The 21,720-nt window shown below is 34.8% G+C and overlaps 3 protein-coding genes across 12 annotated transcripts; all 3 read right to left on the minus strand.

Annotated features, from left to right (window-relative positions):
• Positions 1-8,583: 8,583 nt before the first annotated feature.
• LOC112294811 (pentatricopeptide repeat-containing protein At1g11290, chloroplastic) lies at positions 8,584-12,401 on the minus strand. Of its 5 annotated transcripts, none has more exons than XR_002973465.3 (4): positions 12,019-12,401; positions 11,342-11,555; positions 9,142-11,089; positions 8,584-9,028 (listed from the first exon to the last, which is right to left on the minus strand). XR_002973465.3 is itself a non-coding variant. In XM_024545678.3 (3 exons), the coding sequence occupies exons 2-3, from the start codon at positions 11,471-11,473 to the stop codon at positions 9,260-9,262; spliced, it is 1,962 nt and encodes a 653-aa protein (XP_024401446.1). In that variant the 5' UTR covers positions 11,474-11,555; positions 12,019-12,401; the 3' UTR covers positions 8,584-9,259. The 5 variants fall into 5 exon arrangements, 2 of the variants coding, with proteins under 2 accessions (XP_024401446.1, XP_090100214.1); XR_016498121.1 differs by having other exon boundaries at positions 8,584-9,038; positions 9,142-10,783; positions 12,019-12,400; XR_002973464.3 differs by having other exon boundaries at positions 8,584-9,038; positions 12,019-12,400.
• A 520-nt stretch (positions 12,402-12,921) lies between these two features.
• On the minus strand, positions 12,922-15,995 carry LOC112294813 (uncharacterized). 6 transcript variants are annotated; one of them, XM_073540207.2, is made up of 5 exons: positions 15,201-15,340; positions 14,753-14,859; positions 13,941-14,129; positions 13,481-13,523; positions 12,922-13,276 (listed from the first exon to the last, which is right to left on the minus strand). In XM_073540207.2, the coding sequence occupies exons 3-5, from the start codon at positions 14,124-14,126 to the stop codon at positions 13,164-13,166; spliced, it is 342 nt and encodes a 113-aa protein (XP_073396308.1). In that variant the 5' UTR covers positions 14,127-14,129; positions 14,753-14,859; positions 15,201-15,340; the 3' UTR covers positions 12,922-13,163. The 6 variants fall into 6 exon arrangements, with proteins under 6 accessions (XP_073396308.1, XP_073396306.1, XP_090100215.1 ...); XM_073540205.2 differs by having other exon boundaries at positions 14,747-14,859; XM_090244089.1 differs by lacking the exon at positions 14,753-14,859 and having other exon boundaries at positions 15,338-15,995.
• A 1,191-nt stretch (positions 15,996-17,186) lies between these two features.
• Positions 17,187-20,442, minus strand: LOC112294812 (uncharacterized). The gene is made up of 5 exons (XM_024545682.3): positions 20,295-20,442; positions 19,726-20,195; positions 18,545-19,151; positions 18,008-18,226; positions 17,187-17,874 (listed from the first exon to the last, which is right to left on the minus strand). The coding sequence occupies exons 1-5, from the start codon at positions 20,430-20,432 to the stop codon at positions 17,608-17,610; spliced, it is 1,701 nt and encodes a 566-aa protein (XP_024401450.1). The 5' UTR covers positions 20,433-20,442; the 3' UTR covers positions 17,187-17,607.
• Between the last annotated feature and the right edge of the window lie 1,278 nt (positions 20,443-21,720).

Here is a 21,720-nt window from a genome sequence, read left to right on the forward strand (position 1 = left end):
TTAGAGTTTAAGATTTTTCTAGAGTTTGATTTAGGATTTAAGATTTTTTTAGAGTTTGATTGAAGTCTATTAAGATTTCAACTAGGATTAAATTATAACTTGGTTGAGATTTATTTAAGATATATCATAATTATTTTAATATTTTTTAAGGCTTCTTAAGGATTCTTTCAAGGTTTATGGTGGATTGTCTTTCAATTCTTTTAAGATTTTTTATTGTTTCTTTTATAATTTTTTTAATATTTATTTTAAATTTTATTTAAGCTTGTATAGAATTTTTAATATTTAAGTAGAATTTATTTAGTATTCTATTAAAATTAAGATTTTGGTATTGTAATTTTTATTCTGCCTTCCACAACTAGGTGCTAGATGTACTCTCAAGCAATACTTCATGTAATACGACAATGTCTTATGAGATTTCTAAATTGTATGTCAAGTTTGGATCTATGATAATATTCTAAAATAATCAATTCAACTCAACATTGTTAATTCTTAGACTGAAGCTCTCTATAATAATCTTGACATTGCATCACTCAATAACAACTCTATCCTAACTTCTATAATTCATGTATCACCTAAGACTCTCTAATCTCTTTTGATAATATTGATACTTTGGAATATCTAGTGTACTTTGATTTAGATCAAGAACCATTCTTAATTGGTCACATACTATATAAGGCTTGGAAGAATAATCTATATAGGCCTTGAAGTATGGTGTGAATTCCATTAAAATACCTGACCTTTCTACAATCAATATTAAAAGAAGCAATTTTTTATCATGACATGGACAAAAGAATAAATCTTTGTGGCTCAAGATCTATTCAATTGGAAGTTGATTCTTCTATCACACTTCATCTCTATCAAATTAGCTCTACATTTTAATTAGAATGGAAAAAAATATAGTTAATATTACACCTTACTCTATACTTTGCCATCAATATATTATTTACTTCAATGGCTCCTCTTTGCTTACCTATAGTACAATCGACACCATTAAGTGAAGACTAGAAAGTACAAAGTACATCCAATAAAGATACATAGCATCAAGTATTATAGCGCTACACTCAATTTCAACCATACTCTTTACCAACAATCCGACAACGCCTCTAATAATATGAATTACATGATAATTTTAACATAACTAACCATCAATTTCAAGTCTTTGTAGTCGTAGCATATTTCAACATCATTTGTAGTGATCTTTTTTGTCTCATCAATGGTGCCTTCTCTATAAGAGAAATCTAGCAATAAATACTTGAAGTTATAGGAATACAATCTAATACCTTTACTTCAGCTTATTTACATAACTCAATAGCAAACTCATAAGGTTACACTAGATAACCAATAGACAAAAGATTTCAATATAAAATAGATTTATAGAAGCAAAAACAAAGGCACACTTCATATCTAGTGTATGAAAAATTAAACACCAAAAGTATATAACTCCTTAAGCAATACAATATCCAACTAGTCAAATATAATCAAAATCATATACATAAGCTTAAGGCAAGTAATGAATTGGTAGAAAGTAAAGGGAGAAAGAGCAATAGGCTCCATAAAATCTAGAATTGCACCTTAGTGATCTACGAATATTGAAATATTTTTTTGTTGAAAGAAGCTTTGTAAAATTCTCTAAGTATAAGAAATGATTGCATTTTATATAATTAATCATTTCTTATACTTAGAGAAGCTTTGTAAAATTCTAAGAGATTACAATATAATAATTTGCAGATAAATTGAACAAACAAATTATAGATCCAATTTTTTTGGCACATTTAACTATTTTAAAAATAAGATAACAGGTAAAGTTAGAACATTTTAGAATTTTTAATTTTTATAATAGCAAAATTCAGGATAACTAGATACTAATGCATTGAAAAATATGGCAAAATGAGGTAATAGCAATTATTAGAAGGAAGGTTTGAATGAAGTCCAAAAAGATGTAGTATATGTATTATAAAATAAGGACTACTTGACAACAATGACAAGTATACAAAGAAGATATTGAAAGACTTAAGAGATGGAATCACTTGCAATGAAAATAACAACGAATTTTCAAATAAGTATTCTTTTTCTTGACACTCTATCTAAAATACTAGAGAGTTTTGTTAGTCTTAATTCAGGAAAAAAAAACAAAACAAAACAAAACAAAATAAAACAAAAAAAAAAAAAAAAAAAAAAAAAAAAAAAAAAAATCCAAAAGAAGCTTTGAACCACAATCATTCTACCATAAAAATAAAGGAGCACATAGATCAACTTCACTTGAATAAGAAATGAATAATATGATGCCAACAATACTACTACATTTGAAGGTCTTCACAAAGAACACACATAATACTATGAATATTAAAAGAAATAAAAGACTACATGGGATCATAATCACAAGTCAATCCAAAGCATAAGCATTGAAGCAATGGACCATACACAAGTTTTTAAACTAACACCAGCTGGCAAAAATGACTATACATACTAATACACAATATCAAGGCAAAAGATCAAGAAGCTTATTTTTCACACCTTGAAAAAACTTAGAAAATATATTTAATTAAGATAAAATATTATAGAAGACTTTATATAATCAAATCTATAAACTAAAACTAATACATCAATATTTTATAGACAACAAATTAAAGCGGTTAGTAGCACAAATGAAATTAGATGCCAAAATTTTCCTTCACACATATGGAATCAATTTTATAAACATAAGAACTACAATAATCTTTTTACTATTAAAGGTAATACTGTTACAAGTAAGATCCAAATATACTACAATTAGAGCCTCTTTTAGCTAAAATACTTCATAATAGATGTAGATCCAGATAGTTCATGAAAAAAAACATATCCTCATAAGATATATGTGAAAATATCTAGGACTTCACTTCTTCTACAAATGGACCTCTTACATTTTGTATTTCTTGTACTCTTCAATAAATCAACTTCCTTGACAGACTCAAAACCAATAAAACGCCATATTTTCAATACAACTATCAATGAGAAAGACTATCCTACAACTCATAGACAAAGACTAAACAAAAAATTCTACCATATACTACCAATCTCATACTTTGTCTAGATAAAAAAAACTACAAAACTATTTTCTTGTATAACTAAATCAATTAAAATTGAAGAATCCATGTGCTACAATATTCTACTAGTCTATCTCCAACTTTGACAAGCACTAGAGCTATCACTTCCTTCCAATGAAATCTCTTAAGAACAAATCACTTTGATACTAATAAAACCTTTGTCAAACTTATTGGAATTATTGATCTCATAAAATAGTGAAATTTCAATAGACATACTATAATTCCAACAAATATTAAATAAAGAAGACTGGATGCAATCTTCTGCATATATCCACCTAGTTAATTATATCATGCAAAAGCTACAAATATAAATTATCAATTGGAACAATGGACCCAATTTATTATGCCAATGGAATGATGCACATTGAATAACAAATTGGAATATATAAGACAACAAACCACTTTGCTTATGAATAGTCATTATTTCTTTTGACAAATAAATAACAATAATAAAACATAGATACAACCTCTAATGGCAATACCTCCCATTTTCCACTAGTAACATCTCAGACCTAGTACTTGATTGAATAAAAGCCATACCACAAGAAAATTAGAAAAATATCTTAGACTTTATGAAAAAAACTGAGCCCATAATAACTCTATATCTGATCCCATTAGATTGTTTTAAATAAAAACTAAAAAAGGATTATTCAACCATATTTAATGAGTGATGGCCCAACATTGGCTTCACTCAACATCTAGTTACCAAGGAAAGAACTAGAAGGTATACAAAAATATATAGAACTCTGGGACTTGATGCTAAATTCACACCCTAAATGTGAAATTGAGCTACTACATGAACATAGATTCACATAGAGTGATTGTCTTGAGAGATCAATTCAATTAGACTTCATGAAAGGCTCTTTATTATAGAATGCAGTAATATATTTAGTCCTAGACAATAGCCTTATTAGCAACATAGTCAAATTTAAATTTTTTAAAAAATCATCATATATTCAAAAACATGATTTCATCATTTTCAAATAGACACAATTTTTAACATTCAATACAATATTCAATATAAGAATCAAAATTCTCAATATATATGGATATAATCAAACAAGATCTAAGTTACAACTATGGCAAAAAATTGCCAATCACCTAATCTTGAAAGTACAATGGATCATGGGAGGGAACTTCAACTTTGTAGAATCTCTCAAACATAAATAAACATATTCCACCTTAAGATGCAACACAAAATTAATTCCTTCAAACAACCTACTTACCAAACTATAAATTCAAGCTACATTTTACATAGAAGAGTTTAGGAAGATTAACAACAAAAATTATATCTATGATAACTACCATTGGATTTCCAAAATAGTCTTAATATGCATTTATACAATATATGTAGGAAAAAAGCTGCAAGAAAAAGAAAGAATGTTTGAGATAAGGCATTTTCAATCTAGCACCTTCAACAATTCATCCATCTTCATCAAAATTAATCCATTAAGTCTTACATTACTCTACACACAATTTTTTGATAAAAGCCAATTAACTACAAAAGACCAAAAATTCCTCACAGATACATAGAAACAAACACTCAAACAATCCATGTCCAACTTTTGATACAACAAAATCTATGTTGTCTTTTATGTAATCTGCAAATCCAATATAACAATAGCCAAAAAAATCTGCCACTTCTAGAACCAATATTATCAAGAGTAACTTACGAAACTACTCACAACAAAAATATAGCTATAGAAAATTAGCATGATATGAAGGCTAGAAAAACACTGAACTTAATGCAAGTTAAAATTCAATAAATCAAGTATAAAAGGTTAGAGAAGCAATTTATCTCCCTCTCAACTAAATGGACCAAGGGAAGAGATTGTTTTAATGTAAACTTCTTCCAACACTATAGAACATGACTTAAGAATATCCAAATAAGAGAGTTCAATGCAGATGGCCATATTTTGAAACATAAAGACGACATAGCCAACTATGCCTAAAAATACTATAAGCATTTATATATTATAGATACCTCAATAAAAGATAATGTTGAAACTCAAAAATAATATCTTAAAAGCATGCCTAGACTAGTAATCTAAATAAAAAATATAGAATTAGAGACGGAGATTATAAAAGCAAAAGTAAAAACACTCACATTTGGATTTCGAAGAAAAAAAAGTACAAGGAATTGATATGATACCATCTGGATTCTTTTAAGCATATTAAGAAGATATAAATAAAGATATAGTAGCACTAGTTAAAGAAGACCTCAAACAAGGCAGCTTCTTCATAAGATCAATACGAGCAAGATTGTTTAAATACCTAAAAAAATGATCTATCTTTGATTATTAACTATTAATTAATCTTTCTATTTAATACCATTTATAAGATTATAGCAAAGCTATTAGATAACTGCCTAATACCAAACTTATCCAAATAGATATATAGATCACAGACAGGATTTGTAACATAGAATGTATATTAGATGACATCTTCTTTATCACCAAAGCAATGACTTAAGCAAAGAAAAATCAACAAGACTTAGAACTAATACTCTTGGACTTCAAAAAAACTAATGTTAGAATTAGTTGGACCTTCTTGAAGCTATTATGAAACAAATAGGCTTCTCTTCAAAATGGATACAATGGATTATGTCACTCAATATAGAAGTTGTAGCCTTAATAACAATCAACAATAAACATGGATAATCATTCAAATTGGAAGAATTCAAAAGACAAGATTGTCCTTTAGGTCCTTATATTTTCTTATTTGCTGCAAATGCCTTAAGTTATATTTTAGATGATAAAAATAATAGAGCGGAAATACTACCCTCTCAAACCAAACTTGCTACTCCAACTCTATTTTTGTTGATGATGCTTCTTTATTCCTAAAAGAAAATTCCAACAATTTAAACAAAGCAATCACTACATTAGAAAATTATTATAAAATCTTAAAGGTAAAAATCAATTGGCATAAAACAACAATAATTTGGGCATCATAGAAAACAAAAGATTTTAAATGGAGACAATAACAAGGACTCACCTTGATAAGACCTAGAGCAATAGTGAGATATTTGAGATTTTCAATTGAATTTCATATGTTTTTAAAAGAGAACAAAATCAATAGCAAATCAAGGTCATAATCAATAGTAAAGGCTTTTATTTATGGCATTACATACATCAAGCATGGTAATTCATCCAAGTTGATCTACAACAAAATATCTCTTGCTACCTGAATGACATCATGCGCGAATCAATCTATAACAATACTCTATTACGAGCTCAAGATAATACTATGTAGGACTAGCATATCTTCGATGGCTATTACCTATAGATGAGAAAGGACATAAGAATTTGTGGAGACCTTTGAAACAATACTACAGAAACTTGGTACAATTTGGAGACCTTGCATTGCCACACAAGGAATAGTAGGACAAATATAAAACTCTTAAAAATCCTAAATATCATGCCATGGCACTCAGAAGAAGCACAACCATACGCATCCATAGAATAGCAGACAATTGACATTCATGGTCCGATTATGGAAATATACTATACATTCAAAATTAAAAACTCAACTGTGTAAGGAGACAAGTACATTGTCAACTCCTTTGAAGAATTAGATTACATCAATATAAGACCAATATACTTTAAAGACAAAAAATTCAAATGAATCCACATTAAATTACACATAGGAGCAAATGGAATATTTAAAGACTACAACCCCTTACAAAAGCCTGACACATAACAAATACTTTGACTTACAAGTGACAAATCCATCTACCAACTATCATTGAATCCAAAAGACTAGACTTAGAAGAGACATGGAGCATTTTCTAATACCATGTTTTTCAATTATACTACCAAACGTCGATACAAGAAAAAAAGTAAATCCATCACAATACCACCCAAAGGCAAGAAAATCTTAAAAGAACATAACTTCAAAAATGCCAAACAAAAGTAGTTCTACTAGAAACTTTGACACCTATGGCTCTCAAGAAAGGTCCTTGCCATGCAATAGTTAATATTTGGAGACAAAATCCAAGTAAGAGCATGGATACAAGTGATACAAAAAGATAACTATTGTTCCATGTTCAATGACAATTTTATTGAAATAATACAACATACATTTTGAGAATGTCTTCACATCACTACCACTTGGACAAAATAAAATCAATTATACATGGAGGCCCTACTTCTTCCCCTCAATAGCTATTATGAGGTCATATATGGACCTACTACTCCAAGTATGCAATATCCTCCATGCAGATTTTTCCTGATACTCTTTGGTTACTACTACACATACTTATATTTTAGAATATATAGCATAATCAATGCTTATATGACAAAAAAAGAGCTCCATACTATATAAGACTAGTGCTTTACAAAGTATGGAAAATGACAATCTACATAGGCATAGAGATGTGGTGAAATCTTCAACATACAAAGAAACCCTAAGAATTACAAACAACAAAAAATAAAAAATTTATGCACATATGGATGGCCACTGGAGTTTTTGCAAAGGCAATAGCAAAAGAATCTACTTGGAAATTAATCTCTCCTATGTAGTTGCTCTTGAAAGATCTATTGTAGCACCCTCATAGCAATCAAATCACTATGTAAACTATAACAAACTATCACATGAAATAGTCTTTAAATCTCTCTAAGGGCACCTCCCACAACACTCCTAAACAAGAAGACCTTATGCACAACCCTATATCAAGCAAAGAGATATTCTAACAAAAAATACAATAATTCCTTGTAGAAATTGAACAAGAACATACAAAGAGAATAAAAATAAATAGAAAATAAAGACAAGCAATCTCCAATTGATGCAAACATCTTTAATATTACGCATATTGCCACCAAACTATGATAGCAGCAAATTTATAATTACATGTCTATGTAATAATGGCAGCCACACATATAATAGATGATAATTTATTTCGTTTAATCAATAGTATATATAAAAACAGACAAGAATAGTACAAACAACTAGTAAATATAAATAACCATGATATAAATACACTTTTGTCAAAGATAGAATTTAATGAGGGCTCTGTAATTCATGTCAACTTTAGAAACAACAAAATAGCATACACTTAACCCTCTCAACTAGGCTCCACAAAGAGCAACTACGACAAAAACACAAAGAAGGTAATAATTAGTTATTCTAACAAATCACTGCATTCACAAAGATGCCAATCCATCCATTACGCAAGTAATGCATTTGTTACCACTTTTTACTTTAATCCTAATGGGATATTTGGCTCAAGGCGAGTGATAAATCACAACCTAGGCCCTTAGCCCAACCAAGGGCAAAACACTCAAAAAAAAACAAAGATATAGACTATTTTTTTAACCATAGATTGACTTTAGGCTCAATTGGCTAAAGCACCCATTGATATGCAAGAGGTCCTAAGTTCAACTCTCAATAGTAGCAACAATCATTTTATTGTTTATAATAAGGAAAGAATCAAATCATATTAATGAAAATTTGGTTGTTCACTCTGTGGTATAATCAAGACTATCTTACAATTAATTATAAATTTAATAAAATGAACCAATGATTTTTATTATTTGTTTTGTAATACAACCTCTATATTATACTACTTGCAAGTTAGGAATCAAATATGATTGATAGCATTGATTGCCACAACCATACACAATGTCGTCTCGCCTGAAATTTGAGTTATTCCAGCCTGGTCTTGATCCAAAGGTTCCATGTACATAGTATAAGCAAGACCCACCAAATACATTAAGAAATTTCTTCTAAATCGTGAGTACCAGCGCCATAGCAAGAATTGTTTTCAGAATCTGTGCCTAAAAACAGTCATGTAAACATGGATCGTCCAGTTGTCATGTTGCAAAAGCTGCTGAGGGGTGTTAAATGGAGAAGTTCCTGATTGTTGAAGTACTTTCTGCTCCTCTTCTGAATCGGCATCTTGGATTGCTGCCTTGACTACGCGGGAGAAATCAGTTTCGATCAGCTACCTACACATCTCTTGAAAAAGAAAACCCTTGTAAATTCACTGCCTATTTCCAAGTCAATCTAGTCAGAGCAGAGTGTACAAGAAAAAACTAGAAAGTTTGTAGGCGAAATATACCTAGAGGGAGGATATGTAAGTAGAATGGTAACTGATTTTAGAAAGGTCCCTAGCATGAAGCTTGAAAGGCTGGTAATGCCACCAATGCCCCTTCAGCAAGCTGTTTCGCAGCAGAATGTCAAATTTCTTCAACCATTGCAAGGCCAGTGCTTGTGCATACATTCAAGATGCTCGCATAAGTAGTTGCAACAGGAATGAACCCTTCTCGCTGCATCTGAAGAAAGAGAGAGAACGCTTCCTGCCCGCATTCATTTTGTGCCAGTCCACTGATCATTGCAGTCCATGTGATTACATCACGCTCCACCATTCCATCAAACATGAGTCTAGCATCACTTATACTGCCAGTCTTGCAATACATGTGAACTAGAGCATTACCAACACGCACATCAGAATCAAGTCCCGCTTGAACGGCCTGCCTGTGAACCTCCTTCACCCATCCCAAAGCCCCTGTGCTTGCACTTGCATTGAGGATGCTCATGTATGTGATGGCATCCGGAACAACTCCTTCTCTCCGCATCCGAAGAAAAAGAGAAAATGCTTCTTGCCCACACCCGTGCTGGGCAAGCCCACCAATCATTGCATTCCACGTGAATACATTACGCACTGACATTTGGTCAAAAACAAGTCTTGCATCATCAATACTGCCGCTCTTAGCATACATGTGCACAAGTGCGTTGCATACACGAAAATCGGAACCAAGTCCTGCTTTTCTAGCATGGTTATGAACCTGCTTCACCCATTCTAGAGCCCCTGCGCTCGCACTTGCAGTAAGGATGCTCACATAAGTAGTTACATTCGGAATGACTCCTTCTCTTTGCATCTTGAGAAAGAGGGAGAACGCTTCGTGTCCACACCCATTTTGTGCAAGTCCACCGATCATTGCAGACCAGCTGATTACATCACGATCCAGCATTCCTTCGAAAACAAGTCTAGCATCATCAACGCTGCCACTCTTGGAATACACGTGAACTAACGCATTACACACACGCATGTCTGAATCAAATCCAGCTTTGACAGCGTGACGATGAACCTCCTTCACCCATCCCAAAGCCCCTGCACTAGAACATGCAGTTGCAGTGAGGATGCTTAAATAAGTAGTTGAATCTGGTACAAACCCTTCTTCTTGCATCTGAAGGAAAAGGGAGAATGCTTCCTGTCCAAAGCCGTGTTGTGCAAGTCCACCAATCATTACATTCCATGTGATTACATTCCGCTCCGCCATTTCATCGAAAACTAGTCTGGCATCTTTAATACTGCCACTCTTGGCATACATGTTGACCAGCGCGGTCTGTACAGGAACATCTGATCGAAAGCCACCATGGCTAATATGTGCATGAATTTCTTTGCCCCACTTTAAACCAACCGGGCAGGCGCATGCTTTCAAAATACTCAAGTAAGTTACCTCATTTGGCCGCCCACCTTCTTGACGCATTTGATTATAAACCTCGATTGCATCAGCCGGGCGACCATGCTCGGCATAACCTCCAATCATGGTGGTCCAATTAAAAACATTTTTCTTCACAAGTTTGTCAAATACGTGACGTGCATCCTGGACCTTCCCACACCTAATGTAGACCCTCATTAGCTTGTTGGCTACATACGGATTTTGGTCCATCCCGCTCTTCAAGATGCAATCATGAACCTGCTTGACTGATGTAAGATCTTTATGCTTGAAACACCTTTGCAGAACGTCAACGTACATGTAGGAGTCTATAGTACTGCCTTGATGGAGATGCTTTTTTACAAGAGAAATAGCTTCACTTATAGTACTTGCATTCTGTAAGTATTTACCAGCACTAACTAGAGCAGTTTGGTCGAACTCTCTCATATTGGATACACAAACTAGAGAAAGATTCCTATGCTTCTCGTGCTTTGCACTTCCAGAAAAGGATGAATGCTGCAACTGCTCCCCAGGCCAGAAGCTTGTGCCTAGAGAAATTCTATGTATCTGTACTTGCAAACAGACCACCATATGCAGAACATCACACACATAATGAACATGCTCACACCAGTTATTTAACCAAATCCAGCAATTTGTCACATTTTCTTAACTTATCCATGTAAGCAACATTCAAATGAGCTACAAATCCACTCTCATCACGTTTACATACCCTGACAGTTAGCCCCAAAACAAAGCTTCATTATGTTTCATAACCAAGGAATTTCACAACCTTTCAGTGAAGTTGACGAGAACACTTACTCGTGTACAAATATCATACAAAGAGGAAGATGCAAGTCTCCCCCTATTCTGTCCATCGATGAGCTCACTAGTTACAAGAAGGCTCTTAAAAAGCTGGGATGTAGAGTTCACTGCCATTCCAGCCAACCACATGAACGCCTCCGACAACGTTGAGGCTTATTACACGTAAGAGCAACAAATCTGCAATATTTAATTCCGCTGCAGCTAAATAAACCTGCACCCATAGGTACCAGGCCTATTTTTTCAAATACACCTTCAGACTACCATTAATTGATGTACACACTCACGAAAAAAAAATAGCCATGGCTAAAGTTAATACCTCCAATCAAAGAATCACGACTCAAGTGAATCTTACACACCACAAGCTATAGCTACTAAGATTGCAGGTTGTACGGTTCGAATTTAGTATAAATTCGATGACTGACCATCACTGTTGTCTCAAAACCCGAAACACACCGATGTAATTCCCTCAAGAAAACATTCAAACCAACCCCTGCTCTGACTCGGAAGCTTAAACCCTAAACCTGAACCAATCCCCTCCTCCTAGAACCCTACGAAACTCCCAAACCGCGATTCTTCAGCCTTGGACCAAGCGAACTTATGAGTAAACTTGACCCTGAATGCATGCGACCCATCTGAATCATAGTTTCAAGAAAAGGACAGAAAATTTGACTTACAGTGACGAATTTGTTACATGATGGTACCGGCACAAGCACCCTGGATCCACGATACAAAGCAACCTCAACGCACGAGACGGACAGCGGCACAGTACTATCGAAACTACACACTGCTTCCTGTTGCACATTCCCAATTTGCGAAACTCGAAACAATTCTACAACGGAGGCAGCAGCGATGCCACACTGAACGCCCATGAGAGGGAGTGAATCAGTTTAGGTTCCGGATGCAAACTGACGAAAGAATCCATGTGTTGACCAGCGCCGTGGATTCACCGAGAGATTGACGGGCGAAGGAATTGTCAGGATTCAAGCGAGAGACCTTGATGAAGAAGCAAAGGGTGCCCTGCCTCCATCTCAGAGTGGCCATCGAAAAGCAGATGGATGCCTCCCCGGGAAGGAATGCACGAGACGAAAACGACGAACACGACGAACGGGAGAACGACGACGACGAACACGACGAACGCGAGGACGAGGACGGGGACGATGAGCACGACGAGGGTGGAGGAACGTGTGAAAGAAAAGAATTGGCATAAAAGAAAAATGAAGAAAAAAGAAGAGAAAAAAGGGGTAGAGTGTATATGTGATTGTGTCTTTCTTCCTTTGTATCTTTCTTCTTCTTCTTTTTTACAGCTTGACATTATTTTATTTTTTAATATATTTTCATTTGATGGACAACAAAAAAAAAAATCCATTTCTGTAACAATTAATCCAAACACGGAAACCAAAAATATAAAAAATGTAGTAATGGAATTAAATGACCATGGACCCTCTTTCTTTGCGTTCTCAGCTATCGCATCACATATCAAGAATAAAAGCATTATAGTTCTTTTTATTTTTATTTTTAAACCTATTATTAAGATTATTTTTTATTAATTTTTTAAAATGGCAATACAAACACAACCCTTAAAGCTTAAGTTATTGATTTATTTATTAATTTGTTTGGTGTAAGTTAGCGTTGAAAAACACCTCACCACAGATAGTTTGGATTAAAGTTTACATTTTTGTATGATTTAAAAGATAAAGCAATAATTGTTTCAGAAAAATATAATTTTTTTCAAAAGTATATGATGCAAATTTTCGTTTGCATCATAGATAAACTTTAGATTGTTTTATTTATTTATTTGGATGGGTGGATGGGTGACGTGTCATGCCAGCAGGGCATTCATTACACTGCCACTTGGTATCTCTGGTTCTACTGGTTGGTGAATATTGACCTCCTCCCAAGCTTCAGTTTCTTCACCAGTTGCTTCATTTATTCCTGCAAATTTTCAAGCTCATTTTGGGTCCATCAGTCAGAATTATATAAAAATAAAATAAAATAAAAAAGAAAACACAATTATTAAATAAAAGAAATGGGAACAATGCTATGTAAACATGATTTAACGATATTGCATTTATTATTTTATTTAGATGTTTGTTAGAAGAATATACCAAGCAGTGCTAATGTGATATACAATTGTACCTTTGACTTTAAGTGTTAGAGCCACAACAGCATCATTCACAACCTGCATAAGCAGCATACACACAATAAATAAAACAAATGGTTTGATACAAAATTTGAATGCTTAGGATTGTCATATGTATCTGGAATTAAACCATAATTTAAGATTTGTTCATTTCTCTCTTCTCAAACCAAAATTTACATTTTAAAAATAGTAACCATCATGTCAGAGAAATATTCCACAACTATACAACCAATCAAAATTGGCACCAAATGCTCATTTTACTTGGTACTTCTATAAAATAAATAAGTTCTTTTCCAAGTATGGATGGGAAGAAAAAAATGTAGAAAAATGACCACATGTGTGTTTCTGAAACAATGTTACAAGTTACAAAACTTTCCCACTAGTCTTAACAAACAAAAATTGTATGTTGGAGCCAAAATATAAGAAAATGGATCAAAGTGAGATTAAAGATGGAACCTTTTGTGTGGCAAGGGTTTTGCATTCATCCAAGACGATGGGTTGGGGGACGACCAAGACAAGGCGCTGGTTGTGCACGGGGACATCGCTCAGGAGTTGAAGCTTTGCTTTGGTCTCGAGCACACACTCAGAGGGATCGCAATGCAAAAAATATGTTGTCCTCTTTCGCTTCACTCGGATAAACATGGCCTGCCCCACATTCATCGCCATGTTCAATCCCACATGGCATCCCATATGCATACAATAAAATTACACACATTCTCTTCTCTCTCTTGCTATTTATATGTGTGTGAATATATATATATATATATATATGTGTGTGTGTGTGTGTGTGTGTATAATTGTTGTTTTACATACCAACAACAAGGATGTCTATTCTTTTGTGTACAAAATTACTAGAACTGCACCTAAAATTAGAAATATTCAACATGACAACAAGTGATTGGAAATTTTTGCTAAAAACTTTAGACAACATATGTGAATTCTAAAACTTGAATCAACTGCATAAATATTTAAGATGGCGTGTTTTTTCTTATAAATGGAATTTTATTTCTACTAGAAAATTGGAAAATTTTATGTTATTTTTTATTTATAAATAATATATGCATTTAGATAAATTAAGAAATAACAAAAAATGATTTTTTTGTAGATTTTTTATAGTTTTGTAATGTAATTTCGTTTCTAAAATTTGCATTTCTATTGATGGTATTCAACAAATTACTAAAAATTAACAGTTACAAAATAATTTGGAATATTAACATTCTAAAACTTTCATATGGTGATGCATTTTATATGAAAATTTGCACCATAACTCTTTGGTCGAATATCACTGTATCACAAATATAGTTAATTAAAAACAACAATCCAATGTATTCCAGTTGAATTATATAAAAGTGAATCTCTTAATAATTTCCAATTCCTGAACATACATAAATTAAGCATGTTTTAGGAAATCCAATGAAAAATCCGAATTATTTAAATTGTAGTTTTTATTTCTACAAGCTTTTCAGTAATAATAAATTTAAAAAATTTCAAAATTATCGAGGAATCAAGTCAAGCACAAGTATTGTGGAAACAACATCTACTATTACTAAAATTTGTTCAACTCAAACACTTTAACTTTTTGTGGGTTTTGAACTTCAAAAATAAAGCATTCAATGTACAGTAGATTTTTTAATTTCAGAGATTTTCCAAAGGTGTAATTCAAGTGAGCATTGATTATTGTTTTCAAATCAACATGTCAAGGGCATGAAGACGCACCAATCACAAAAATATCAGAATCACCCATTGATCCACCGCTCTTAATATTGCCCATGCCTTAGACATTTACATTACAAAGCCATTGATTGATTGATTGATCAATCAATAAAGTAGTTAATTTATGTGGGTACACTCACAATGCCATTAAACTTAGGAATGCAAAGAGGAAGTGCATTCACCGTCATGGTCTTCAGTTCAACAAGATGGAATTATTAGACTATTTTGCAAAGCTTGTGATGGTCTTGTTCCAATGCATGTCAAGGCTCCGAGTTGGTTTCAACTACTCTACCACTTGTCTCTAATTAGCATTCTGTAAACCCTAACTCCAAGGACAAGAACAAAGCACTCTCCCAATATTTTTGTTGCACAAAAACCTTTTTTTTTTTTTTTTTTTTTTTTTTTGTGTTGCTTTGAATCTCATTGTTAGCAAACCCTGAAGTGTCATTTACTGGTCTCTGAAAGAACCAAGGGTACAAAAAACTGCAACATATCTGCCAACTGGAATTAATTTAACTCTATGGTAATTGAGATGATTATTTTGTGTTCATATTGTTGTTATTATTATTACTGCAATTACTATCTTTACAGATTTTTTTTATTTTTTGGATTGGCTTTTAAGTTATAAATTTGTTGGGAATGATTGATTTTATTGTTGTGGTAGATTAAAAAATTTATGAACTTTCATTTCTGACTCTTGCAATAAAAGTTCATAAATTTTTTTAAGATTCAGGTTTAAAAGCTATGTGTCAGATGTGCATTCTAAAGAACAGTATAGGCCAATTCCTTATCTATATCATAACATGTAGCAAAAGAATTAAATAATAATAATAATAATAATAATAAACATAATTTCTGGATAGTAGTTTATTAGGCCTTTTTTTTTAATGTATTATTTTGTATGTATTTTGTATGTTAGACACTACTGGTAATACATGAAATTGAATATTACACATGGATGCCACTAAGTGACCAGTCAGATATCTATAATTCTATTGTTATTTGTCGATTGAGATTTTGAGTTAAGACAGTTCAGTATGACAAGAGTATAGAGAAGTTTAAACTTCAGTAATCCTTATAACATTGATGCATTTCAAAATTTCAATGATTATTGTAGATCAAATTGTGATGAGTTTCAACAAATTTATTTTCAAATTATATGAATTTTGAATGCATTTTTTACTTCATGAATTTCAAGGTCTGAATCTATAAATTGTGAAAATTGTTGTTAACTTAATTAATTATAAGTTATTGGTTTAAGGAATACTCATGCTAACTATTGTAGAAATTTAAACTTATAGATCATTTATTTTAAGTTTGTAAAGAGTATATTGAATATGATGGAGTAGAAAAAAAAAAAAATCTAAACATACAAGTTTTTTTTTTTTTTTTTTTTTTTTAAATCTATATTTATATACATATACACATACATCATTCAAAATATATCTCAAGACACATGGGTTTAGGATACAATTATTCTAACAATCAATGGAATTCTTGTAGAATCAATGCACAATTGTTCACCTGTCGTGTGTGTCCTTTTATTTATTTTTTACCATGTTCATAGTTTATTTTTTATTTTTATTTTCAAATCCATAATAAAATACTAATTTAGTAAATACGAAAGTACTTAATGAGTTTTATACCTAAAGAACTATTAGTGTACATTAATTTTAAAAATATTATATATTTGTATCATGATGTATTGTATACTTTTTTTGATTAACATAGTATCACCTGAAATATAATAATATACGAATATATATATATATATATATATATATATATCTACGTTGCAAGATAAATACAGATTGTGAGAACTATTTATTTCTTATGTACTTGTTGCTAATTGTTTTCTAAAATTACTATTCCAAGTGTTACAAAGACAAATTTTATGTATTTGTCATGCATGACTATATATGTGCTTCAACAAGAATTACGTGATAGAATTCTTGAATTGAAATTTAAAATTTTCTGTAATCGATGAAATTCTTAGCAAATAAACATTTACTTTAGGTGCAAAAGCCTTGGACAATTGCAGTTATACTGCAGATTACGGTTCACTACATCCGCAGAAGATTTATTCCTCTATTTGATTATAGTATAACATAATACTCATGTGGAACATGGTTTCAGAATTGCATCACGCTCAGTCGAAATCTAAGAAAGTTCAACTAGCCGGGACTAAGTTTGTACTCAAGACTCGCCGTTAAAACCGACAAGGATTTCTGAGTATGAGAGGACATCGCCCTTGTTTCCAGCAATGTCCAAAGCATCGTCGCCACAACCGGTTTGTTTAGAATCAGAGGCGGCAGCTTGCGCAGAATTTGGAGGAAGGGGTGCTAGTGCGACGCGGTTGTGTCAAGCTCGCAGGCTACCGACAGATAGCGAGAGCGAGAGCGAGAGTTTGCTAGTGCGATGGCAGAGAGAAGGCAAGCACCGACTTGCCGTAGTAGGAGGTGCCTGCGCCGGTAAGCCGCGGAAATACAACGTTGGTGCCGACGCCGACGAACGCCATGCCCTTCACCACCGAGACACCGCCAGCTAACGGACCGGGCGTCGGGTGGGTCCACAGAACTTTGCCCGTCTTCGCGTCCAACGCTACCACCTTCCCTGGATTCAGGGTCTCAATGTTTCCATTCGACCCGCCGAAGAGCACTCCATTCGCATGCGACATCTAGGATCGAAGCAGCGCACGGAGAGGTGAGCAGTTGTGCCATACGATCATGCCATGTTGTTCATACGGGGACGGTGTGATCATAGGAAACGGTGGTGGGAAGTGAGAGAAGGGCCAGTTGCCGTGAGCTTACCGGAGGATTGGTGGTGAAGTTGTCGGGATTGGCAGTAGACCACAGGATTTGCCCTGTAGCAGCATCCATGGCTACCCATCCCCCTCGCCTGACGACTTCCGTGGAAGGTAGCAGCTTGAACTCCGCCCGCTCGTTATTTATGATGTGCGTGAACACTCGCTTGCCGTCCGTTGCCATCCCCCAGGAGCTTCCCCCCAACACTCCTCCGGGCCCTGCAGCCTGCAACCAATCATTGAAACCAAATTCGATTTAGGACGGTGATCTTGTGATCTCTGGCCACATTCTCGTGGTATTCTCCCAATGTGTGCTTCCTTTCGAGCATAGGTCACAACGTACTGCAGCTCATGGATTGTGAACAATTCAAATCCTTGATTTATTTTCCTTGTATGGAATACGAAGAGGAGATTGATAGACGATGCGAACACAGATCATGGTTGTATGAGTGGTTCTCTGAAATAACTGTGCGAAATTCTTCTGACGCGCTTGACTGAGACACTACGACGGAATTGAAGAGAAGATGAGGTTGAACTGCCATACCGTAACCCAGACGAGATCGCCAGTCGAGCGATCAAGAGCCCATACAAACCCACTCTTCTGCCCCACAATGGCAACGTCGCGACTCTCGCCACCTTTCGGCTTGATTGTCAGTAGCATGGGTGATTCGCCGAAATCGTAATCTGGACCAGGACTTTCGGGACAGTTTCCTCCGGTAGGGTTAGCGAGGCAAGCCAACACAAACACATCGGATCCGCCAAGGTTCCGTGCCCAAGAAACTTTCCCTGTGTCTATGTTGATTGCCACAATGGAGGTTACGTAATCACCCTCTGCCACACAGGGATCCTCTAGGGTGGGGTTCGTCACGTTGGCAGGGTTTTGGGTCCGGCACTCTTCGACATCCGGCGGTGCGGAGTACGAGTTTCCGGTAGCGATGTAGACCAATCTCCGGGTGGTATCGATCGGTGGGCCGCTCGCCCAAATTGCGTTGCCAGAGTACAAGCCCGGTTTGCCACCGTTGTCTGGCTGCATGCGCACACTCCACAGAATCTTTCCGGTGGCAAGATCTAGTTTGAAAAATCTCCCTTGGAACGTGCAGCAGCCCTCCTGTCGAACCTCTTCCAACGAGCTTGTTCCGATGTAATAGGCCCTGCTTTCAAACCAGTAATTTCAACTCATTAGAACGTTTTATCTTTTCCTTCAGATTTGTGTTGTCCCTCCCATCTCCTGCTTTGAAAGGATTTGATTTCGAAGCCAGTCTAAGTTGCCGATCTTAACCATATAGCACATCTAATGTGATGGCATAATTGAAGCTTGTAATCCATTGCTAGCTGGGATTTACCATCTAGTGCAGGTTTGCCTCAGTCACATTTGTGTGGTTATTCTCAAATTCAACTTGTGTGATTAGGTTCTCAGTTGCGTCTCCAACTCGGATTCGATTGCTTCAGAAGTACGATTCCAAACGATTTTTTCTTGGCGCTTAAGTGCCATTGGAGCCGAGAGCAGTCATTAGTGTGACCCCACTTGAACTCAATCCCACAAAGCTAGATGTTGCACCTTCTAGATATAGTCTAGAGGAAAAACGTGCAATAAAGGATAAATTTTTATGGCTTGGTAGAATGCTTTCAGTGCGTAATTTTCAGTGACAATAATCAGACAATTTAGACCGATTCGAAGACTGATATGGAAACTGGGTCACAGTGTTGAGGAATACAAATACTTACCCCTCAAAGACGGTCCCACTCATGGTGATAAGAGCATATGGGTGGGAATCTAACACAGTGCTCCACACATGATGACCGGTCGATCTCTTGACTGCAATCACGGCGCCGGGGCTAGATAGCCCCACAATCAAAAGATTTCCAACAATAACTGGTGTCGAGCGCGACAGAATCGGATATCCGAAGAGTTTTGTCACGAAGTTCTTCCCTTCAATGTCCGGAATTCCTGCCGTGAGCTGAGTTAAGTTCTGCTCCCACACGAGCTTTCCCGTCCTAGCTCTCACCGCGAACAGTTTACCGTTCCAGCTCGGGAAGTAGACCAGCCCTCGGGAGACGGAGGGAGTGGCCGTGACGTCCCCCCCCGTGATGAATTCCCATTTGAGATCGTAAGACTGTACGGAGTCAGGGTCGATCTTCCGCTCCCGAAAGGCGTTTCGCCAGTTGATGATTCCGGGACCCCCATGGCTCGGCCACTGATATGACAATTCACCATTCAATAAAAACTCAGCTAAACAGATACGCTTCACAACATAAATCATTCAAGAAAGGTGCATAAGATTCAAAGTGCGCACATCACGATCTTGTTGACTAGGGCCCTTTGTTGCCGTGACTGCTGCCACAAGGCACACTAAAAGAAAGGTTCGCCAGAGTGCAAAGCGGTTCATAGTCGATAAACTCGAAACTGCAGCTTCGAAATCCTGGAGACGCATGGAATCCTTTGTGAAAGAATGACGACGTTTGCTGTTGAAGGCGTCTTCATGTAGGCAGAGAGACCCTGTTTGTGTCAACAGCTTACGTCGTTCGAAACGCTTGACGTCGTCACAGGCAGCCCTGTGTGACGGTTCGAAGATCTCTATATGGGTGACGCAAGCTTATCCGTAGACTTCTTTACGCCCACTCTAGATCAATGCTAGGGGTTGCAAAAATAATTGTGACTACATTGACAATCTTTGATTTGAGGGTGTGGATCTTTCATCTCAAACCAAGTGTCTCTTTAAAAGCTGATATTATCAGCTGATAATTTTGTCGATTTGCTCCAGCATCAATGGCCCAGGTAGCCAGCACGGTTTCCACAAAGTTTCATGTGTCGTTTACTCCACCGATCCGTCTGCCTTTGGATCTTTCGGTACGAAATTTATGCTTCAGGTGCCAGATCTCGAGAGGCGACTGCTTCGCCACATCCATGGACTGTAATCACACAACGCCTCCTTGGATTTGGAGGTTTCCTTGTTTGTATGTTTGTTGAAAGAATGGTGGTTTACCTTTTGTTATTTATTGTATTTCATATATTTTGATACCTGAGAATAGACCTCTTAACTATTCATTTGGGTTTAGAAATCATATTAAAGTTTCCTTCCAACAAGTTGTACCATAGTTTGTTAACCTAAATTAAATTATTCTATCAAATTTTTATTTAGGCATTTTTTTTGATTAGTAATAATGTTGTTATATTATTCTCAAATAGTCTTGAAATATGTTCTTATCACTATGAATTAAAGTATTTTCATGTCATTGATAGGATTAATAGTATTACTAAAAATAATTTATTGAAGTTATAAAAGTAGATATAAAATATTGATTGGATTATTTTTAATAAAATAATACATTGTCAAGGACAAGAATTTGATGAAAGCATATAAATAAGTGAGATTTTTTCAAAAAAGTATGAAAAAATAGAAATAAAGAAGTATGTATATTAAAAAGAAACTACAATGGCTATTGTCAAAAGACAAAATCTAAAGACTTAATGAAACTAAACTAGAAATAATAATAAAAAAAAAAAATTGACGAGTGAAGAAGACTTCACTCTTGATTCTATATTTTTCTCTTTACATAAGAGCTATGTGGTGACATTCTATGGAGCCTCCAAAATGTGTTGGCTTTGCATAACACATATTTTAACTTACAAGGCAAGTTTTCTATATGGGTGCCACATAGTTAGCTTGTTTTGCAAGCTACCAATATATGTGGCATGTAGTTAACTTGTTGACCAAGTTT

The sequence above is a fragment of the Physcomitrium patens genome, chromosome 17 (assembly GCF_059467195.1).
Source record: "Physcomitrium patens ecotype Gransden chromosome 17, ASM5946719v1, whole genome shotgun sequence".
NCBI classification, from domain to species: domain Eukaryota; kingdom Viridiplantae; phylum Streptophyta; class Bryopsida; order Funariales; family Funariaceae; genus Physcomitrium; species Physcomitrium patens.

What these genes read in the sequence shown, in the direction of transcription:
- LOC112294811 (XM_024545678.3), bottom strand. Translation starts at nt 11,473, where the DNA reads ATGTGGTTGGCTGGAATGGCAGTGAACTCTACATCCCAGCTTTTTAAG. An exon ending in TGTATGATATTTGTACACGA is followed by an intron (nt 11,090 to 11,341) that starts GTAAGTGTTCTC and finishes TTGCAAGTACAG; the next exon opens with ATACATAGAATTTCTCTAGG.
- LOC112294813 (XM_090244089.1), bottom strand. Translation starts at nt 15,385, where the DNA reads ATGACGGTGAATGCACTTCCTCTTTGCATTCCTAAGTTTAATGGCATT. An exon ending in AAACCCTTGCCACACAAAAG is followed by an intron (nt 13,524 to 13,940) that starts GTTCCATCTTTA and finishes CTGCTTATGCAG; the next exon opens with GTTGTGAATGATGCTGTTGT. An exon ending in TCTAACACTTAAAGTCAAAG is followed by an intron (nt 13,277 to 13,480) that starts GTACAATTGTAT and finishes GAAAATTTGCAG; the next exon opens with GAATAAATGAAGCAACTGGT.
- LOC112294812 (XM_024545682.3), bottom strand. Translation starts at nt 20,432, where the DNA reads ATGCGTCTCCAGGATTTCGAAGCTGCAGTTTCGAGTTTATCGACTATG. An exon ending in GCGATCTCGTCTGGGTTACG is followed by an intron (nt 18,227 to 18,544) that starts GTATGGCAGTTC and finishes GATTGGTTGCAG; the next exon opens with GCTGCAGGGCCCGGAGGAGT. An exon ending in ACTTCACCACCAATCCTCCG is followed by an intron (nt 17,875 to 18,007) that starts GTAAGCTCACGG and finishes CTTCGATCCTAG; the next exon opens with ATGTCGCATGCGAATGGAGT.